This window comes from Natrix helvetica (genome assembly GCF_964273705.1).
Source record: "Natrix helvetica genome assembly, chromosome: 2".
NCBI classification, from domain to species: Eukaryota; Metazoa; Chordata; class Lepidosauria; order Squamata; family Natricidae; genus Natrix; species Natrix helvetica.
In genome coordinates, this window is record NC_138552.1 from 210,628,348 (window position 1) to 210,651,448 (window position 23,101).

The following is a 23,101-nucleotide window of genomic DNA, read 5'->3' on the forward strand; positions in this document are numbered from 1 at the left end:
ATCCAAGGTCCCTTCCAACTCTACTATTGTATTGTATTATAAGACAAATGAAAAATGTTCTATTATGGAAACTTAAATTTGATCAATAGCCATGCTGCTGTTTTTCACCAGTTTCTTTTCCTAGTTGTTAAAAATGAAATTATTTCAGAGGATCTTTAAAGTTTGAAATCATTTCTCTAATTCATTAGTTCGTACATATTATTGAAGTTGTGTGGTTTTTATTTATACTTGCAGAGTTAATTGTAGCATGGATGTTTTATTGCTCTGTTCTTTTTATGATTGTGCTGTAAACCATTGAAAGCCTTCCCAGTGGATGCAGAATGAGATGAGATGAGATAAGATGACATGCATAAAACTTATCAATATTTTCTTCCATAGATTTTTAAGGACTTCCATGAAGGAACTATAAACTTTGGTCCCACGTATAAATATGATGTTGGCTCTGAGGCTTATGATACAAGTGATAAATGTAGAACTCCAGCGTGGACTGATAGAGTGCTTTGGTGGAGGAAGAAACTTCCAATTGATAAAACAGGTTGTTGGGGTCGTTTTTACTCTTTCCTAGGGATTTCTTTAGCTTACATTAGTGTTTTTCAATCTTGGCAGCTTTTAAGATGTTTGAACTTCAACCCCCAGAATTCCCCAGCCAGCATACTGACTAGGGAATTCTGGGAATTGAAACCTTCACATCTTAAATGAATCAAGGTTGAGAAAGAGTGGCTTTAGTTGTTTTATGATGTTCGACATAAAAATCAGTGCTCAATTCTGGAACTCCATGCATAGTTTTGCAAAGGACACTTTTTTTTTTGTTAATGGAATGTACTTCATACCACTGAGAAAATATACCTTGGGAAGCAGGCATGATGCTGATCTCTCATTACTTAAATGATTTACTTGTGTGCAGAAAGTTTGATTCAGGAAGAATTTTACTCATTAACTTAAATACTAGCGATAATCTTATTCTTTTTTTTAATTATATTTCATACTCAATTAGATTAAGCATTTTCTGTCCTTAATAATTCCAGAAGGCCTTTTTTTTTGGGGGGGGGGGGTCAAGACATTTTGGAAATGTGCTTTGTGTCAGTGTTCTCTCTCTCTCTCTCTCCCTCTCTCCCCCTCCCTCTCTCCCTCTCCCTCTCTACTCTCTCCCTCTCCCTCCCTCCCTTTCTCTCAATATTGCAACACAGCAGCAGCCATGAGGTGACCATGCTCGTCCAACTGAAAGGTGACCACGTTGCATATGTGTGTGTGTGTGATATTTGTGCTAATAAATAAATAAAGGGAGACTTGCACAAATCAGCACAAATATAACACAAATATAACAAAGACAATATTAAAAATATGGTTTTCTGCCTGGATGGTCTCCTGCAGTGAGCCGAAAGACAGAAAGGGGAAGCAGTGAGTTCCCTCCCATATTTGGGCATATAACATTTGGGCATATAACATTTGGGTTGTAACACAGTACATACATACATGCATACATGCATACATGCATATTTAGGGATTGGTATTATTTATCATCATTGTATTGCAGTCTATTACTTGTCCTATTGCAAGACTTATTATATCAATGATTTACACCACTGATATAAACCACCTTTTCAGCACTGAGTATACTGAAACTGGAGCACATGTGTGAGTACTGGAACCCAGAAGTGAGTAGTTGGCTGGTGCTCATGTGTGTGGTGGCCAGCTGCTCTTCTGGGTTCCATCACGCGCATGCACGCTGGACAGCTGCTCTCTTCCGGGTTCCAGTGCACGCATGCTCAGCGGACAGCTGATCTTCGTGCAAAGAGCAGCTGGCCGCTGTACACATGCCCACAGAGAGGGCTCTGCATGCCACCTCTGGCACACATGCCATAGGTTTGACATCACAGATTTACATCCTTCCTATCTATTTGGTGCCATATGAATGAGGAGCTATCATGCAGGCAACATAGCTAGTCAAAATAATGGCGAGTTTGTTTAGCTTCAATATAGTAAGTGGGTTCATGCATCTCACTTAGTTTTTTATAAACCCTGATTAATGGCTTAAGTAAAAAAAGAAACAACCTCAGTTGTGTGATTGGCTGGTATGTGTGAATCAGGCACATGGTTCTGGAGCAATGCCTTCATTATTCTTAATTCTAAATCTATTGCTTTGTTTTTTCACAGCGGGACAAGTCAGTCTTCTTGACAGTGATCTCAATGCTGGAACCAAAGTTGGACCCATTTGGTCTCCTGGTGCTTTGATGTATTATGGGAGAGCTGAGCTGCAGGCCAGTGACCACAGGTAGCATCTTCTGGAGTGTCTTGGAAAACATCTTTTGCCATTATAAAACCCAGATAGCTCCTCCATTTAAAATGATCTCTTTTTATGACTCTAAAAAATCCAGTAAATAGAATTGGGCTAGTTGAACCAAAGATCTGATTCGTTATAAAACAACTCTAAATTATCACAAATATTGACCATTGTTGAGTGAAGAAGCTTCTTGGATGAGAAGCAAAACGTCTTCAAAGAAAAACCAGGAAGTCCAGTTGCCCCTTGAAAAAAGCATCTTTGGGACCGCCATGACCTGGATGACTGAGAATCTCCACAGACATTGCCATGCTTTGCAACTTTAGAAGGAATTCCAGGGGGAGATTCTCATGTTATCCCTTGCACAGAACCATTTTGCCAGGTTCTCAGGAACATCAAGCCTTTTATAGACCTTACGGAGAACGAAGTTTCAACATTTCCATCTGCTTTGTGGACTATAGAGAATATATAGAACATCCTTATAGCATTCAAAATTCCTTTCTTGTTTCTTACAGAAGCAGTTTTGGAGCAGAAGTGGTAGTGCTGTCACTTACCTTTGTCATACTGACTAGAACTGCTGAAAGATTTAGTTAGCAATAGCTGGAGGGCCCAACCCTAACCTACTAACTGTCATTCTTCATTCTTCTATATGTATTTTAGTTGCATACAAACCGGGACACATATATAGACCAGAGGTGGGTTGCTGCCAGTTCAGCCAAACCGGTAGTGTAGGCAGCGGGAGGCTCCACCCACCCTCCCGGATGCTTCTGCACAGAAGCGTTGCGCGTGAGCACGTGTGCAAGCGTGAGCAAAACGGTAATAAACCGGTTAGCAACCCACCACTGATATAGACACAATCTGAGAACTGAGTAAAAAAAACAATATTGTGGCAAAGTACCTCTGCCAAATTAAATGACAGAGTAATTGTTAGGATTGTTTTATTGTGTCTCTGGACTCCTGGAAATTGTGTGAAGTCAACTTGGGCAGATAAATGAGCAGATGTAATCAATAAATAATTTCAAGCTTCCCTGTGACTACTTATTCATTGTCTTTTTTCCCTGTTAGGTAATTATTTATAGGATCAGCTGTCAACTTTTCATTATTTAACAAAGATGTAATACGCTATATAAGTTATGCTGAAAAATAGTTTGAGAAGCCAAGTAATCTAACAGTAATATTAAGCAGATCTAAGTGATTTCAAATAGTTGTGTTTGACAACTGATTTTTCAATAACCTGTCGCATTTTTATCTTCTGTCCTCTTATCTGCCTTCTGTCATCCTTATTAACTGTTTTTCTTCCCTTGTTATCTCCCTGTAGGCCTGTTTTAGCTATTGTGGAAGTGGAAATCCAAGAGGTTGATGTGTCTGCTAGGGATAATGTTTTCCAGGAAGTATCATCCTTTCAGGGTCCCCTTGATGCCACAGTGGTGGTGTCTCTATTGTACTGTTCCCCTGAAGAGAAAGATGAATTTCCTGAGGATTGTCAGATGGAGCTTATGCAGATCTTTGAGACTTACGGCACTGTTGTGCTTGTCAGGTAAAATATGCTGTTCATTTTAGAAAATAATCTTTGGATCTTAATTTTGAAGGGAACTTTCCCTCATGGAAAAGAGACTCTTGGCATATAAGGAATTGTTCCATTAATATAATTCCAGAAGAAGAGTAGGTTATAAATCTAACAAGCAAATAATTATTCAAATTATTAATAGAATTTCATTTAAATTGTGGAGTAAAGAGTTAGGGATCCATGTCAGTGAAATATAATGATGCTAGAGAACGTTAATGGCTTAAAACTTGTTAATGTAATAATACTTCAATAATAATGAATATTCAGTTATTAATCCACCATTTTTAAGAAGAAACAGCTTAGCTTTCCTATCTGCTTATTTAATGGCTGATTAGAAATTAGTTCTGTCAAGACATATAGAGTTTATTTGATCTGTGTCTATCCTTGTTAGGATCAACGGAGGTCAAATGTTGGTTACATTTTCAGAAAGCAGATCTGCTCTTCACGTTCTTGATGTGGATGGCATCAAGGTAAAACAAAACAATTAAAGTTGCTTGTACTGTTTGAAATACTTGAGTGACCAAGTAAATCCCCTCACGATGGCTATTTTGCTGAGAGAAAGCCAGCCAATTTTGTTTGCCTTGCTGGTGGCAAATATAGATATCTTTCTCATATAAAATTGACATTTCCTTGAATACCAGCTTGTAGTTTCAGGTTCACCAGCTTTTTAAAATGTTAGCTGTTAAAATGGTTTCCAAAGAATTGATTTGAAAATGTCAAGCTGTTAGACCAGAAAACACATTTAACCACGAAGATTCCTTTTGAAACTTTAATGAATAAATTCATTTATAATGTAATGAGCTTTTATAATGTAGGTCATGACATAGTTTGTTATTTTTAATATACCACCTCTTGCTGTTACTTTTCAAAAATCCATTTTTGTATTTAGGGATTTGATAAAAACATCTGGAGGCTAATTTTTTAAGCTACATAATAGGTAACCAGAATACTCTCCATATTATATTGGAAATGTTAGAGAAATTAGCTGCTTTTTAAGGAGGATTTCAGCAAATACAAATTGGGAAATAATTATTTTCTAATTGACCACTAGAGAGGACTTGGCAATTGCTGTCTGTTTATAAGTGGTTTCTCATCCTGACACATAAGGAAACTTGATGTCCTTCTTCCATTATGAGTAATAATGATACAAATAGAGAACACACACACACACACACACACACACACACAAATCCAGGATATTTAGCTTAATCACTTTCAGTTTTTTTATTCTTTAACAATTGACATAAGAAGAAATGGAACACTGTTAAAACCAATTATTGATATATATCACAACAATATATATCTGAAAAAATCAAATCTCATTTAATCTGCAATAGTAGCCATGCTCTTTAAATATATACTGAAGTTTTTTGTCTTCAATTCAATGAACAGACTACAGGTAGTCCTTCACTTACAACAGTTCATTTAATGACCAGTCAAAGTTACACTGGCATTGAAAAAAGTGACTTAATGACTGGTTTTCAAACTTGGGACTGTTGTGGCATCCCCAGAGTCACGTGATCAAAATTCAGGTGCTTGGCAACTGACTCATATTTATGATGATTGCTGTGTCCCAGGGTCATGTGATCACCTTTTTCAATCTTTTTACAAGCAAAATCACGGGGAAGCCAGATTCACTTAATAACCGTGTTACTAACTTAACAACTTCAGTGATTCCCTTAACAACTGTAACAAGGTCTTAAAATGCACTTACCGTATTTTTTCGGAGTATAAGACATACCTTTCCCCCACCCTAAAAGAGGGTAAATTTGGGTGCGTCTTACACACTGAATGTAGCCCCACCTAACCATCGGCCCCAACCCTTTGGCCTCTGCTTCCCAGCAATTTACCTCCTTGCAGCAAACGGGGGCTTGCAGAGGCTGCAATAGGCTATAAAAATCCCTACAGCTGATGATTGGGAGAAACTGAAAGTGAAACTTGGTGTTTGCTCCACAAGGCAAATTGCTGGGAGGCAGAAGCAGATTTTTTTTCTTGTGCTAATCAGGCTGTTTGCTGCAAGGAGGTAAGTCAATAACTATAAATGCCTATAGAATGCTTAAATTATTAGACTTATTTTTTGAAGACTGCTTTATTTATTGTTCTAGACAGCTTAACAAAATGAAGAAGCTTTTTAAAATAAATGCTGGATCTGAAGAGGCCCAGTACTATTGTATCTTCTTTTAAATAGAAGAGAATAGCTATACTTCCAGAAAGCACATCAATTTTAACAGCATTTGTACAAGTATGGTCTGAAATGTAACACTACAAACAGTGTATATTATCTGTACTGTTTGCTGTTAGTTGCAAGGAGGGAAATTGCTGGGAGGCAGAGGCAGATATTTTCCCCTTGTTTTCCTTCCCAAAAGCTAGGTGCGTCTTATACTTCAGAGTTTCTTATACTCCGAAAGATACGGTAACTAATATTACACTCAGCAACCGAAATGTTGGGCTCAGTTGTGGTTGTAAGTCGGGGACTACCTGAATTGCTTTGCATCATGTTAGTACCTGGGTCTTGCTTATGATTACAGGAAAAATAATATATTAGGGGTTTTATGTCTAGATTAAAGGGAGGATTGTGAAGATTTGTCCTAAAACCAAAGATTGGCTGAAAGGTCTTCAAGAGGAAATTGCTAGGAAACGCGACAGTATCGCTCCTATGTCACCCACAGCAAATTCCTGTCTGTTGGAGGAAAATTTTGATTTTTCAAGCTTAGATTATGAATCAGAAGGTAAGTGGCCTAGGATGCGGGTAAACGTATAAGGTTTGGTCAGGGGGGCTTTTTCTCCATGGAGCCTGACTGAGATGGGTTGCTATTTTCTTTGCAGAACGATATAATTTGTAAAAAACAACAACAACCCCCTTTTCTTTTAGCTGAAATGTTGGAAGAAAACAACATTTCTTCAACTTCCTTGTTCTGTAACATTTTCCAATTTAGGTGATATCTTAGATGAGGAAGATGATTATTTGGATGAAACGTTGCATCCGGTACCATGTGAAACAGAAATGGTATCAACAATGGAAGAGTCGGGAGATGGATCAGAATATGTGAGCATGGCGTCTACCATACATGCAAACAAGTCACATCTTGCTGGAAGAAAACCATGTCGGTATAAAGGTATCCGTCCTTTCATGATGAAAGACAAATGAAGCCCTAGCCATACAGGAAAAGTTGGCTGGGTCATCCAGATAAAGCTTTTTTATTGGAATAAGTAAACCCAATTAAGTTGACAAAGTTATCTCTGTGTGAGAGCTATTCAGATAATTAACGATATAATTGGTCTTTCTGTTAATGACTAAGACTTTCTGGGACAGAGTGATGTTGCCCTGGAGATATGTCATAATTTAATTTGAGCTCTTCTTAAGGATTGATGAGCAAACTTGATTGATATGCCAATGATGGTAATCTTTTTCTCGTCGCGTGCCGAAAGCGCACAACAACATACGGCAATGTGTGTGCGACACCTCCAGCTCCCCACCCTCCTGTGCATGCGTGCGCTCCCCCGTCCCCCTGCACATGTGCACGTGACCACCCACGCCTCCCTGCAGCCTCCTGGGACCAAAAACGGGCTGCCAGGGGAGCACTCTGCGCTCCCCCCCCCGCACCCCATTTGGGGCCTAGTAGGCCGACCTGCAGCCTTCTGGGTATAAAATGGCCTGCAGGGGGGTGCCGCATCCTCCCGTGCTCCGCTGCCCATGCACGTGGGACCCTCCCCACACGTGTGCATGTCCCCCGCATGCATCACGCATACACGGCAAAGACCCGAAAATCTGTTGGCCGGTGGGAGGTGCGTGCACATACACGTTGGAGCTGAGCTGGGAGGGGGCTCGTTTGCCTCCAAGGAGGGCTCTGCATGGGCACCTGTGGCACACGTGCCATAGGTTCCCCATCACGGCTGTATGCCATCCATACCTCTTGCCTTTACTCCTTTGGGGGCATTATATGCGCTCATATCAATTTTGGAAATCTTTGAATGACGCAATTTTTTCATTATTATACTTTCTGAGTCAGCATTGTAGCTCAAAGTTTGTGCCATAATTCATGGAGGATTAAGAGAACAGGCCACTTGATTTTTGACTGACCTCCTTTATGACTAATTGTTTCACCACTAGGAACAACAGGAGGCAATGACTGGCTCAGTCGATTAACCCTGATACATTACTATTGGATAGATGTCAATGATTGAATATGGCTTATAGAACCCTTACTAATGTTCCCCATGTAGCAAGCACGTGTTGGGTGTTGTATGGTTATTTTTCAGTTTCCTTCCTTCCTAGTTAATTTCAAGGGCATCAATTTTTATCAGTTGCATTTTATTTTCTAATTTTATATTCTTTGGTCATGTTCACTAGATGATGCTGACTTGGTCGAATTAAAACATGAGTTTGAAGAAAGTGCGGAGTTCTGTCATCGCTCCCCAACCAGGTCTCTGTCTGTGCCTGGTAGGCCTCGGCAGCCTCCGCCCCCCCAGCGACCTCCCCCACCAGGTCAGAGTTTGTGTTCTTTCTCCAAGAGTTTCTACTTAGTGGGGAAAAACGTTATGATTTTGAAACGACAGTCCTGAATACACAAGGAAAGCAAGGTTGAATGTGTTGTGGCCCGTCAGTGGCCAGGGGAGCTGGCAGCAGATTCAGACAATGAGGAGGTTGGGGAGGAACATGGGCCAGTCCTGGAGTCTGGGAAAGGCTCTGATGAGGGCTCTGTGTCAGACGCAGAAAGTGGGCCAGAGACGTATGCCAGTTATCAGCTGCCTTCAGAGTCAGACGTCAGGGAGGCAGACGAACAGCTGGAGCCTGTTCTCAGTGTGCGCGTGCCCAGAGTTGCCAGACGAAGGGAACAGCTAAAGAACAGGGGTTGACTTGGGAGTAAGGTCATAGGTGGACAAGGAATGCCCCTCCTAGAGGAAATAAAAACATCCTACAATGGTATGCAACTTAGTTAACAAGTGCCTTGTTTAGCAATGGAAAATTTGGGCTCAGTTGTGGTTGAGTCAAGGACTCGCTGTTATGTAGTTCAAGCGGATGCAACAGCCAGCTGAAAGTCAGATAAAAACAGATATAGATATCACCAGACCAATTTCCATTTCATGCCTTGCCACGCAAGCACAATTTGGCGAAATGGTTCTCCAGAATGGTTCTTTGTACGGGGCACAATTCAGCTTTTCTTGGCAAAAAGATTTAGAGGAAACTAGATGCAGAATTATTCTTGTGTACAGTATTTGCTGTTCTGACCGAGGCTTCCCGAGAGCATGAAGCAAACTTCAAAATCAAAACAAATGGTTGTAAGTCAAGGACTACCTGGATACTAGCCATATAAGCACATTAACAAGGTGGATTGCTGAAGGTAACCCCATTTTATATCACTGAGAAACAGCTGGAGATGTGTATTTTTCCTTCTGTATAATTTCTGTTAAGTTAGGGCTAACAGAAGCAGAGGAATTTTTCTCAACAAAAAAAAATTATGTAAATTGGTTTTCCCTTAGTGACATCACTCAGAGGTAGATATCCCAGTCCAGATTATTTTCCCCCTCTCAGTTGGCCCTTCTTATAGAAGCAAATTGAACATTTCCTTAGCCAGTTATGACAGGAGTTTAGCCATGTCCCCCGAGCACTGTCTCCAGTTTTCTCACAAGTTTTCAGGATTTTTAAAACCAAAAGCTTGGCCAACCTGTCAAGCACACCCCCTCACATTTTGTAAATATTTCAGTATATATTTCCATATGACCACACTGAAGAAATGACACTTGGCTACAATGTAAAGTAGTACGTATACAGCTTGTATAACAGCGTAAATGTGCTGTCCCCTCAAAATAATGCAACACACAGCCATTAATGTCTAAATGTTGGCAACAAATGCTTAAATATTTGCAAAATGTGAGGGAGTGTACTCATGTCTGTGATATACTGTACATTACACCACCTTCCATTAAGAAATTATTTATGTGTTTTTCCTACAGCTGCAGTGCCCATTAAAAGATCCCCATCAGATGGTTCCATCTCTTCAGGAAGCTGCTCCCTCTCCTCCATCTTGGATACAGCAAAGCTTCTTCCAGGAGCACCACAGCACCCGGTGAGTAGCTGAGTACCATCATTGCAAGTACTGATAAGAAAGAAAAAAATCTCACTTTGCTCAGTATAATGTTAAGCTAAGGTTCTTTTATGAGAAGCATCAAAATACCAAGAAGCTCTAAATCACCACTACCAGCACCCTAAATAGGATATCTTTGGAAAATATATGCCCCCTTCTCCAACCTTGTGCTTTTGTGATGAGGGGGACTGCCATAATTCCTAATGGCCCTCTACCTGGGTTGATGGAAATTATAATCCACGTTCAGAGAGCGTGGGGAAGATTAATAGCTGCTCTGAGTATGTTTTAAGTAGAAAGCAGACAAAGAATATTTTAATTAATAAATATGTATCTGGTGGCAGCAACTAAGGAAAGGAAAGGAATATGTAAGAGATGTTCCTCTATATCAGTGATGGCTAACCTTTTTCTCCTTGCGTGCCGAAATTGTGTGCATGCTTGACAGCACGCACATGCATGCCAACACCCATAATGCAATGCCCCCTGCCCCCTGTGCATGCACGCGTGGTCCCCCCGTGCTCCCCTCACCTCCTGCGAATGCCATGTGACACACACCCCTGCCCCCATGCATGTGTGCATGACCCCCCATCCCTACACATCCATACGTGCCTCCCGCATGCGCAGCAGAGACCTACAAATCAGCTAGCTGGTGGGTGGGGGGTGCGTGCACATGTGCTGTGGAGCTCAGCTGGCCGACGGCTCATGTGCCCTCAGAGAGGGCTTCACGTGCCACCTGTGCCAAGGGTGCCATATGGTTGCCATCACAAAATTATGTTTCATGAAGGCATGACCAGTAAAAAAAAAAATGATGATGATCCTTTATTTTTACATTTTCCCGCAAGCCAAAATCACGAACTGGAATTAGTAAGCCATACAACGTGAAACAGATCAAAACCACAACCCCAGAAGAAGCCGAGGAAGCCATTCGGTGTCTGATGCAAGCAAAAGGAGGTATGGCCGGTTTTCTGTTGTAAACTTTGATTATATTCTATTATATTTACTTAGAAAGCAAAAAAAAAACCTCAAACCCACAATATTGGATAGGGGCCACATAGTTTGGTAAATGGTACATGTTAAAAAGTATCTGAGAACAGTGGTCTGGCTCAAAAAAAAGCAAATTTAACTAGGTTACATCGATAGAATCATGGGAATTGTTCCATTTTATTTGGCTTTGATCGGACCCCCTGCCAATGACTGTGTTTGGCTTAGGGCACTACATTTAAGAAGGATTCAGAAAAATTGGGACAGGTTCAAAGAAAGTCATTGAGAATGACCAGGGGACTCAAACCTTGGCCATATGGAAAGAGATGGACGAAGATGGTCTGATATCTTCTGAGGAAGAAGTGAGGAAGACAGCTGAGCAGGAATATGACAGCCCTCTTCAAATATTTGAAAACATGTCACACAGAAGACAATTACAATCTGTCCTCTCTCATTCAAAATGCAGAATACAGAATAAAGGAGTCAATTTACAGACCGCATTAGGGAAATTCTTATAGTAAGAGCAATTTATCAATCGAACTAATTCCTCAAAGGAAGTTCCTCTTCATTGTATGTGTCAAAGCTGGATAGCCCTCTTCTGGAATGCTTTAAATTGGAGAAGAAAGCTTTGGCATTGGCAAGAATGGGGCAAAATTGTAATGGAGAATCAGCTCTAACAGAATATCTAACTGAGCTCTTGCTGGAAGCAAAGATGCTGGTGGAGAGCTAGTAACATACCCAAGTTCTAACAACACAGAGTGGCCCAACTGTATGGGCAAGTTCAGAGCAGCCCAGAATATTAGTCATCACTAGCAGTGGTAAAATTCTCAGGTACTGGAAGCTTTAGAAAGTACATCTGAAGACTTAGCGCTCTACCAAGCAGTGAGAAAAGCCAAGAAGAGATTAACACCTCCGTCCAGAATCAACCAGCTGTACAAAGCGGGGATAGAGAAAGAGAAGGATAGACCTGTAAATCCAGGGGGGGAAGCAAGTTAAGCAAAAGTTAACGTAGAAGAAGAACAGAAGCTTTATTTTTAAAAAGTTGGAAAGTAGACTTTATAAATATATACTGTATATATAAATGGCTGTGTGTGTGTGTGTGTGTGTGTGTGTGTTCTGGCATAAGCCTGGAATGCCTCAAGCAATTTCAACCAAACTTGGTGCACAGATGATTTACTCTCGGGAGAAAAATACTGTGGGGGTAAGACACCCCTAATACCCCTCGATGTGTCTGTGTGTGTGTCTGCGTCCCTTGGCACACAGAGCCCAGCTCGGCTCCATTGCGCATGCACCTCCTGCCGGCCAGCTGATTTTCAAGTCTCTCCCGCGCATGCTCAGGGGCGGGGGGAGTGGCATGAGTCCCTTGTCCTGCAGCCCGTTTTGGCTCCCAGGAGACTGCAGGGAGGCCTGCGAGGTCCAAAACAGGGGGGGTCATGCGCATATGCGCGGGGGTCAGGGGTAGCATGGGTGTATGTGTTGTGTGACACTATAGATATTATTCACTTTTTTCCTATCTAATACAGCATTAGAAAAAATAAATACCTGGGCAACGCAGGATTATCAGCTAGTATAATATAAAAGCCTATTATTAGAGAATAAAATAGGAAATAAAAGATAGAATAGTAAGGCTTCAGACAAAGTATAGACAAATATACTCTTTTCCAATGAAATCTTCATTTTTGCTAGAAATCTTTGCTAATAAATTCAATTCATACAATCCTTCTCCCCATTTTCTTCTGAATTGAGTATTTCAGGATGGATTCTAGATTTAATTGCAATTAATACATCACTTTTAAATACTATATAGTAAATGTTGATTTTTACATGTCATTTTTACATGTTGATTTTATTTCACAATATAGATGTGAACACTTAAAAGTTGTCCCTATAAGGCACATCAACATATTTTCAACAAGATAAATTTTGCAAAAACATTTTCTCACATTCTGAATTGAGAAGGAAGAGGCTGATACTGAGAATGATCCTTTTATGCCAATAAAATAAATGGGGAAAAAGGGTCTTGAAATTCCAATTCATCTTTGTCCTTCCTTGGTTTATCAATTAGTAAGGCTATTAAAAATTCTTTTCTTTGGTGTGGATTTTTAGCCTAGATGTTGGCAGGTTTTATACAAGCAGTAATATGTGCTGTTAAAAACAAGTGCTACTTTGGATATATTGAATGCTTTAAATAAACCAAATACATTCTTTTGTATTTCAGTAACACCCCAGGAATCCTTGGCTTCCATTCCAGCAAGAAGTCAGGCTGTGACTAAACCTGAATTCATTCCCAGTGGCCCAAAGCCAGCACCTCTTCAGGGCCCCCAGCCAGTCCCAGTCCTCATACCACAGCGCCCTCCACCTAAAGTCCCAACTACGAAAAAACCCTGTCCTTTGCAGAAGATGGGAGTCAAGCCAGGATGTGTAAGTGTCGGTATAAGGCTCTTCCCTCTGCACAGAAAGCATCCCCTCATATAGATTGCATATTTAGTGTTTGGAAGTAAGTTATAAGAACTTCAGGGTTTTGTTTTGTTTTTTTGTCTCAGAGATATATTTGGGAAGATAGAGCTTTCGCGTTTTCCCTATAGTCCTCCTCTCCTAAAACAAGTGTAAGATGTGTAGTGCCTAACTGAGAGCTGAAGAAAGAACTGAGAACTCTTCAAGTTTTTCCTGTGATTGATGCAGGTTTACATTGTGTTGAACTGAACTCTTCATAGATGGGAGGTTAGGGAAATCTAATTCAAGTAGCGCTATTCCAGCTCAGGGAATCGAATCAAAATCTAAACTCTCCTGTGCAGCTTCATTGGCATTTGAAATGTGGAGTGACAAGCAATACATGCAGAAATCCTACATAACAGAAAACTCCAGGGCTTGGAGAAAAGAAGAGGGATTGTAGTTTGTGATGGATTGTTGTAGCTTTGAACCAAGAACTCTCTGACACAGGGCTTAGCTAAAATGCTTTTTGAAGTTATACTAACTCTAACCCCCTTAGCTTAGAGCCGTGGTAGCACAGTGGTTAGAATGCAGTATTGCACTTGTCGGCTACTTCTGCCGGCTGCCGGCAGTTCGAGTCGCACTGGTTCATGGTTGACTCAGCCTTCCATCCTTCCGAAATTGGTAAAATGAGGGCCCAGATTGTTGAGGGGCCATATGCTGACTCTGTAAACTGCTTAGAGAGGGCTGTAAAGCACTGTGAAATGGTATATGAGTCTTAAGTACTAAGTGCTAATTATCTCTTGATCTCAGGAACATTAAAATGAGCATTCACAGGATTTGGAGGTAATTGCATATATTGTGGAGGATTTGGAGCTGTTGTTTTTCTGAGTTGCATTGCTGTGCTGTATACCATTTAACCATCTGAACGTTTGCTTGAGAGAGGGAAGACAGAGGGGGAGAATTGGGAAGCAAATAACTCTCCCCTTCCAATTTGTCCAGGCTTCCTTTCTATTAAAAAAAAATCCACCTGCTTCTAAAATTCTGCAGCTTTCTTAACTTCATTCTGCATGTTATGCTCCAACTGTAGACCCGAAGCAGAGATTCTCAGGAGAAAGGAATGGTGTACCTTTGTACCTTTGAAGATATTTAGCAACTCCTTCTCAGAGTCCTAAAAATGTTATCCCAAAATGTTAACAAAATTGTTATAGCTATTTGATTTCTGGTTAGAGATCTAAAGATTTGAATTTCTAATGGAGGTTGGGGGAAGGGAGCAGAAGAATCAAATAGCAAGGTTTATTTAGCATAAAAACAGTTGTATGGAAATATGAGGAATTAATTTAGAAGGTTGTCACCCACTTTCAAAAGTTCTTTGAATTACTCTTTGCATTTTCTGTTTTGCTTTGATGCAGGGGTTTTGAAGAAAACCAAATGCCTGCTAAGGATATACGAATGCTGTGTGCAAAATTATAATGAAAAAGCATGTGTGGTAGGCCAGGGATGAAAAAAAAAGATAAAACAAGATTTGGAAGGTTTTTACTGAGAATTCTGCTTTGTGATATTAAACAGTGGGCTATATTGTAGGTCTTTTGTAGATATTTGCTCTCCTTTGTCTTAAAAATTGTAAAAATCCTGCAAGGGTTATTGCTATATCGTGGGGCTATTATGATTACAAACCACGCTGATTAAATAATTATCTTCAAGTGTACTGGATAGGGACAGAAAATTGCACTGGCATTTGTATTACCAGAAAACACACACATGCCCTCAAGAGCAAGAGAGAAATGTTTCTTTGTTTATTAAATGTATGGGCCCACCCACCTGGTCCAGAGATGATCTGGATGGCTTGCTGTTACTAATGAGAGGTTGGTTGAAAGACAATTCATTGTCCATTTTTCTTCTCAGCCCCATTCTCCAGAAGAGCAGCTGGAACAAACCTTGGGTCACTTCTCCGTATCACCAGAATCGGGTCTGGAAAGCACAACTGTTACTGGTTCTCTTCAGACTGTCCCCATTCCTAAGCCAAGGACAATGCCGCCTGGCAAAATTGTCCAGAGGAGCAGCAGCAGCAATGGAAAGCAACCAACTCCCTTGTCTCTTTTAGAGGAAAGTTCTCATATTCCTTCTCTGAATGTGACTCAGGTTCCAAGAGTTCCCCCAAGGAGAAAGAAGTCTGCTCCTCCCGATTTTCATCTGCAAGTACTCCAGAACAGCAATAACCTGTTTCTAAAAGGGCTGACATTCAATTCCAACAATAACAATGTTCCGGCACCATGTTTTTCCCCAATGAAGGATTCTGGTGGACTTCCATCTTCTCTGAGTGAACCCTCTCTTCTTGCTACAACAGTCGTGACCAGCTCAAAAGACAATGATGCTAAGCTTTTGGGGCAGACTGGCTTAGAATTTATTGGTGACCAACAGGCAACTCCTGCCTTGTGGATTCAGCAACAACAGCAAGCTTCAGACAATCATTGTCCAATGGAGAACAGCCATTTGCTAGACCTGGAAATAGACTTTGCTGCTGGCCAGCCAGTGATTCAGCCGTTACCAGCCAATTCACCTCCTGCTTCACAAAATTTGAAACACTCCTCTCCAAAGGATTTCAGCCACTGGGTCACATTTGGAGAAGATGGCAACAATAGTACTATATCTCAGGGTTAAGATCTGACCTCGGTTCAAAACTACGAACTCATTTTTGTCCTAGAAAAGCACATTTCCCCTCTAAACTTTATGATAGAAGGAGCTAAGTTCAGCAAATCAGTTACGGCAGTGGTACCCCCAACCTTTGGGCTTGGCAGCGCGGTGGGAACGGGAAAGCTGCACAAGTAGCAGCCTGCCACGCATACACGTACCAGCATTTGTGTGAGTGGGGCTGCGCACATACAAGTCCGCTGGCGTGCCATGCACTAGTGGAGCTGTGCGTGTGTGCCAGCCCAACTCTTGGCGGCCCAGTTCCAAATAGGCTACAGGCCAGTGGTGGGCTGTAGCCCAGGGGTTGGGGACCACTGATGTGTGGTATAGCACTCATCTCTCCTCACTCCTTGGTGATTTCTGGTTCAAATTTAATAGTAAATTCAATAACAAATATTTATTTCTCATATGCATGTGTGCTATAATGAGGCATGCTTCAATTACTCTTTACTTGCACTTTGCTCTTTTCTAAATTCCATGCCACAGGTGGCTTCTTGCCCTGCAGTTCTCTACTGTAAAAAGATGGTATAGTTAATTCTGCTTTATATACCAAGAGGTATTCTGTGTCATTCTGCATGCTTAGAACCCACAGTCTTAAATTATTTTTATCCTTGTTATCAATGTATGCAAAGTAGGAATGAATTTGAGTTTCAAAGAGGCCCGTTGGTAAGAGCAAAAATGATAATCTGATTCTTTCTAATAATAGCGGTCATCAATAATATAAAGGGAAGTCCCAGGTGGTTTTAGAAGTGGCATGGTAAGCTTGGAGTTGGTAGTGTCCAAAATAGCCATTCAAGTTCAAGCTGTGATAGAAAACCACCTTCAGGATATTAGAAACATGCCTGTATGAAGACATGGGAATATGTACTGGGAACAATGTACAGATCACCTCATAGGATAAACAATTAATTTTCTATTATATACAGAGACGGGTGGGCTTAAAATTTTTAGCAAGGGATTCTCTGCCCAGTTGCTGGGTGGGCGTGGCCATGTTAGGCGTGGCTTAGTCACCTTCTTGCACCAAAGGGGGGCCTTTTTTGCCCTCCCCAGGTTCTGGAGGATTTTTTCGAGCCTCCGGGAGGGCGAAAACAGCTCCCCAGCCTCCGGAGACCTTCTGGAGAGCGGAAACGGGCCTGTTTCTGGCCTTCCCGAACTTCTGGTAGGCCCGTTTTTCACCCTCCGAGCTTCCGGCATGCCCTGCACTTACCTGCATCCAAAACAGGTCATGTGGGGACTCCTGAGAGGGGTGGGCAGGGCCAGCCAGGAGTGGGATATGGGGGTTCTCTGAACTGCACAGAATCTTAGCTAGAGATTCTCCCAAACCCTTGCAAACCCCCGGCAGCCCACCTCTATAACATAGATATGATTCTGTCTGGATTAATATGAATAAGAGTGTATTACCTATGGAAGAAACTACCCATATATGATATAGGTAGGAAATACACAGGTACATATATGAGAGGCTTTTATTCTCATTTTTAATATTTAAATCTCAAGTATTTTTTGAGAGCATCTGAAGGCTGATAAAATGTCCAGTGGGTTATTGGGGAAAAAAAACACTAATCAGCTTGGGCACAGAAAAGCTTAATATTTTTGTGCACAATCATTTTACATTGTAAAAGATACAATGATCTAGCCTCACAGTTCAGGCCAGAAATTAAAATCTAGGATCTGATTTGTAATTTAATAAAGATTAATGTTGCTTTAGAAGAAGCAGCAAAGTTAATGATTTCTTTTTTATTTGGGGGGAGGGGGGATGCAATATGTATTGGCCTTTTTTATTCTGTTAATTTTAAAAATGTGGTTTATGAGAAACTAGTCTTGGCCTATTCCTATATATATATATATATATACTGTGCAAGGCTAAAGGTGAATTAGCTAACATGTTGCTATTGTTTTTTATTAAATGAACCTTAAGAAAATATAGTTGGGAGTGCTAAATCAGGTAGGTTATTGTGGTCTCCATTCTCCTGCATGTAGGCTAACCATTATACCGCTGTAAGCAATATTTCAAAAATTGAATCAAATAATGAAAAGGAGAATATGTAGCAGTGACATTTGCTTACTAGAAGACATAATTTTGTACTCTCTAGATGGGTTGCCTGTAACTCTTCATGATCCCCCTGTAAGGTTGTTGCCCTTGACATAGGACAGCTGGTTGGGGAAGATTGCTCTAACCCTCCCCTTTAATAAGGAAACCAGAAGCATCACTGGTTGTTTATAGCTGCATCTTAAGATGAAAAATGAACACCTATTAAAAGGAAGGCTAGTATACTGTTACTGGCGATATTCTGTGCAACGTGGACAATTTATCAGCTTTGTGGCAGGTCATTTACATGCTAATAAAAGCATTAGAAAGCAAGTCAATTGAAGTGACTTTATAAATTGCAAATGAAAGTAATTTTTATTACTCTACTTGAAGTGGTATCCGGCTGTTGGCACTATATTGTATAACTTGCTGCCTAGTGAGATGCCTCATTAAAACTTGAATCTTTCTAGTAACACACTCTGCCATCGATTGCAAGTTATGCCACTCGCCCTGAGCAAAAATGGAACGGGGCAAATGTTGCAATAAATAAAAGTTGTTCTGAGCAGTTTTTAAAAACATTTTTTCTAGTGAGTAAAATATAACCTTTGAAAATGTTTAATAAAAAAGGACCGTTTAAATATTTAGAAAGTCACAGGCAATTTCAGGAAAGCAAAGCTGAATTTCAGTTACTTCAAGACCAAATCATAGTCACATGTTAATCCATTCAACACCAGTAGCTTCATGATGCTATTGACTCATGTATCCATTTAGACACAACAGTATTCATAGATTTGACATCATGAATAATTCTCATATTGTTTACTACATTACATATAAATTGCCTAGTGATAGGTTACTTGTTGGAAAGTTTTTATTCTGGAAGAATAATTTTTGGTGGGTTTTTTTTCTAAATGTGTAATGTTATAACTGTACGTAACAATGTAATGATCAAGTATTTTTTATGTTTACGACATGCCTTTTTTAATCAGCTGCAATAGTAAAAAAAATCAAGAGTTGCCTGAAAAAGTATACACAAATTATTATTTAGTACACACAAAAAATATTAACAGTAGGTAAATTACATGCTGTTTGGAGTGCGTGGAAATGGGAATGTATACTTCAGATGGCTCTGACAGTTAGAGATATTTTTTGACACAAGGAAATGCAGCCAATTGATATGGATAACCATTTCCCCTTTGTCGACAATAGGAATCTGCTTTGCTACAAACATAGTCGCTTAATTTATCATTCTAAATCATAGACAACATTTACAAGGTTCTCTATAACTCCACACTACGATTTGAAACATCTGACAATATCAGTGGTGGCTTCCAACTCACAATTATGGCAGTTGCTTTACCAGTGGGATATTAAGTAAATGGAACATAAAAACAGGACAATCTTCAGGAAGATTTTTTTTTTTCATTTACATGAAAAATCAAGTCATGGTTTGGCTTCATGCTGGAACTGAACAACTGCTTTATACATTATATTAACTTAAGATTCAAAATACTCAAATGGCACCAGCCAAAGGGAAGAATTTCTACCTGGAGTGTTTCGCATTTTCAATATTGCGAAATAATGTATGTATTTGGCAGGCGATTCAGATTACATTGAGACTGAATTTTATCTTCTGATAAAATTTTACAAAAATTTAAGTGGTAAAGACATAATTGGGATTCATCTCAAGTGCCCCCTTGACTAATCCAGCCTTTTATGCAAAATCAAGCAACAATTCTGAATCTTTTGTTACTTCGTGCGGCATTTTGGTATAAGATGACCACAGGAAAATCTGTCGTCATAGAATTAAGAAACCGCTTCAGTTCTTTGGAGTAAACAGTTTTGGGCTTGTAACAGCTTTCCAAACACTGTACAATAGCAGATTTACTGTATACCCTTGTTTTCAGTTGGCATCCAGGTGCAAAGACACAGGTTAGGGTCCAGATTCATTTGTCATTACAAATATTTTCTACTATATTTAAAATATCAGAATGTCCGTAAAGAACTTGATATCACGCAATATGGGTGTATAAGTACATCAGCACGGGAGAGTAGATTTATGGCATTAGTGCATTTGCTCTCCAGTATGCACAAGGTCAAATGCCCCCACCCATCTAGTGTCAGTGACTGAATAAAGTAGTATAGGATAATCATTAATGGCATAATAGCTTTGTTTCTATATTGAGCAGAGAATGAAGATCTCTTTAGGTAAAAACACATACTTACAAAGCAGTGAAAAGACCTTCTAGGAGCCCAGATAACTCTTTTCTTGTCAAGCATTAAATGGAACTCAAAATGAACAAAAACACTTTGTACAATATACAACACCAGAAATACACCCACGGTTTCCCATTAGGCAATGTTAAAAAAAAACAAAAAACAGCTTGAGTGTAATAAAACAGCCGCCCTGCCAAGGAGAGGCCCAGATTCAAAGAAAAGTTAGTATAACTGCTCCAGTAAAAGAACAAATATGCACAGTGTTGCCGTTCAGTGATTTCCCAGCTGCCTTTTTAGAGACTCTTGAATAAACTTTAAGGTTTGTTGATATAGGAAAGATTCTTTGTTCTTGGGTTTGCAAATGTTGAGGTGGCTAACTTCTACTTGAATGAGTTCTCCAATGCCCAAATCTAAAACAGACATGAAATCAAAGAGCATTAATATCACAGAAAAGACACACATCACCTATTTGCATTCAAGGGACTCTCCCTCCCCCTTCTTTTGAGGGTCTCTAGGTGATATGTCTCCGCATTGGAATCAATAAAGAATTAAAAGATGATGCTTGAACCAAATTCTAGATTGGTATATAAAACAAGGTTGGAGTAGACCTGAAAATTTATTTCTGCTGCAGTAATCCATACTTTTTTTCACAGGGTATAATACATAATGTATGTCTTAACTGTTTGGGAATATGTGCACCGGTTTGAAATAACGTTTTACTCCCTTTCTACAAAAAGCATATTAAAAGAAAAACTGCACCTCGTTTTCAGGCCAAACATACAATTACACAACAAAGTATAGGTAATCCTAAAACTACAACCATTGTTTAATAGCAATAGCACTTTAGACCGCTTTACAGTACTTTACAGCCCCCTCTAAGCAGTTTACAGAGTCAGCATATTGCCCCAACAATCTGGATCCTCATTTTACCAACCTCGGGAGGATGGAAGGATGAGTCAACCTAGAGCCTGTTGAGATTTGAATTGCCAAATTACAGGCAGGCAGCAGAAGTAGCCTGCAGTACTGGACTTTAACCACTGCGGCTCTGCGGTTTAATGTTCAAAGTTAAAATGGCACTGAAAAAAGTGAATTATGGCAGTTTTTCACACTTACAACCTTTGCAGCATCCCTATGGTTACATGTTCAAAGTCCAGACAGTTGGCAAATGGCTCATGATAGTTGCAGTATTCCAGGCTGAGGTAATCACCTCTTGTGACATTCCGATAAGCAGAGCCAATGGGGTAGCCAGGTTCACTTAACAACCGTACCAATTTAACAACTTCAGTGATTCAGTTAACAGCGGTGGCAAGAAAGGTTGTAAAACGGGCAAAATTCCCTTAACAACTGTCTCGCTGAGCAACAGAAATTTTGGGTCACAATTTTGGCCTAAGTCCAGGACTACCTGTATAATATAAAAATTCCCGCAACATAGAAAAGCCAGAAGCAATAACTTCAAATTGTGAGCGAATCCAACCCTCCTATTCCTAGTTGTTTCTAAAGAACTACATTTTGTTTGATATTACAGAAACTGTCCTAATGAAAATGTTCAAAAATTAATGTCGCATTAATTAAAATGTAGCTGAGCATATTAAAAAAAAAGTGAGTTAGCAAATTACCTTGGGACCTGAGGATGGTTGATCTAGTATTCCTCAACTAGAAAACTACCATTAATTTCTTTGATTTTTTTCCCCCTCCATTAACTAATTTAATTTTCATTAAGATGTCTAATTTGATTTTCCTTTAAGATGCATGGAGTTCAACTCCCAGAATCCTGCAATCAGCCATGCTGGCTGCAGGATTCTGGAAGTTGGAAGTCCACAGCCTTAAAGTTGCTGAGTTAAAAACACTGTTACAAATGACTGAAGACAGACATTTCTGAAGGGGAATGCTGGGATTGTCAAACCTGCAGATTCCACTGGCACGACATGCAGACTCAGCATTCTGCCAACTCGTGTTGGCAAAGTTTCTGCAAAACTTAATACTGGAAAGTTCTGATTCTTGGCAAAAGAGACGAAGTCATCATTCAGTGCTTTCAGGGCAGGCGAATCTGGAAAAATGCATAAAAATGAAATGTGGCTTTCTTATTTTAGACATTGCATTTCAGGGGGAGGTCTACATTTACCTATAATATTTTTCATCTGGAAGATGGATTTCACTTCAGAAAGGTGGCATCTGCCTGTCAAGCATAGATTTTAAAGGCCGAGTGCAACGGTATAGGCCAGCAAGGCTAGATGGTATCCCGGCCTCTATTTGTTCTGGTGAAGTACATGTAGCCCTCAACTGAAAACATTCATTGCAACGGCACTGAAAAAAAGTGACTTACAACCAGTCCTTGCACTTACAACCCTTGCAGCATTCTCACAGTCACATGATCAAAATGTGGATGCTTGGCAACTGGTTTGTATTTAAGATTGTTGCAGCATCCCAAGGTCAGGCGGCTGCCATTTGCAATCTTCCCAGCTGGCTTCTGACAAGCAAAATCAACGCGGGAAGCCTGATTCACTTAATGACTGCATGATTCACTTAACAATTGCAGTAATTTGTTTAACAACTGCAGCAAAAAAGGTGTCAAATGGGGCTTGGCTCAGTTAACAATCCCCTCGCTTAGCAATGGAAATTCTAGTCCCAACAGTTGTAAGTATTTCTATGTGTTGCTAGCTTCCTACTGAAAAAAAAACAAAATGGCTCATGCACAAAAGATCTATCCATCTCAAAGCCTAAGAGTTATTGTTCTATCCAGGAATACAAGGGAAGGGAAGTGGGCTAAGGTGCTCAAGGACAGAACTTCCAGTACACAACAATTTGGTGTAGGTGGGCAGGTGATG

General features: G+C 40.1%; 2 protein-coding genes across 5 annotated transcripts in view; one reads left to right on the plus strand and one right to left on the minus strand.

Annotated features, from left to right (window-relative positions):
- Positions 1-18,871, plus strand: part of SYNJ2 (synaptojanin 2) — a 57,326-nt gene extending 38,455 nt beyond the window's left edge. Inside the window, exons 17-27 of the mRNA XM_081941249.1 lie at positions 379-535; positions 2,155-2,272; positions 3,597-3,815; positions 4,237-4,315; positions 6,406-6,574; positions 6,782-6,961; positions 8,197-8,331; positions 9,801-9,913; positions 10,771-10,879; positions 13,128-13,330; positions 15,245-18,871. Coding sequence (XP_081797375.1) covers positions 379-535; positions 2,155-2,272; positions 3,597-3,815; positions 4,237-4,315; positions 6,406-6,574; positions 6,782-6,961; positions 8,197-8,331; positions 9,801-9,913; positions 10,771-10,879; positions 13,128-13,330; positions 15,245-16,000 — 2,238 coding nt within the window. The 3' untranslated portion in view covers positions 16,001-18,871. The remainder of the gene's footprint in view (positions 1-378; positions 536-2,154; positions 2,273-3,596; positions 3,816-4,236; positions 4,316-6,405; positions 6,575-6,781; positions 6,962-8,196; positions 8,332-9,800; positions 9,914-10,770; positions 10,880-13,127; positions 13,331-15,244) is intronic.
- A 143-nt stretch (positions 18,872-19,014) lies between these two features.
- The window catches only part of SERAC1 (serine active site containing 1), a 30,694-nt gene continuing 26,607 nt past the window's right edge, over positions 19,015-23,101 (minus strand). For all 4 annotated transcript variants that reach the window (XM_081941252.1, XM_081941251.1, XM_081941253.1 and 1 more), the window contains exons 16-17: positions 22,180-22,323; positions 19,015-20,686 (exon numbers count right to left, since the gene is read on the minus strand). In XM_081941252.1, the coding sequence (XP_081797378.1) occupies positions 20,547-20,686; positions 22,180-22,323 (284 nt within the window). In that variant the 3' untranslated portion in view covers positions 19,015-20,546. The remainder of the gene's footprint in view (positions 20,687-22,179; positions 22,324-23,101) is intronic.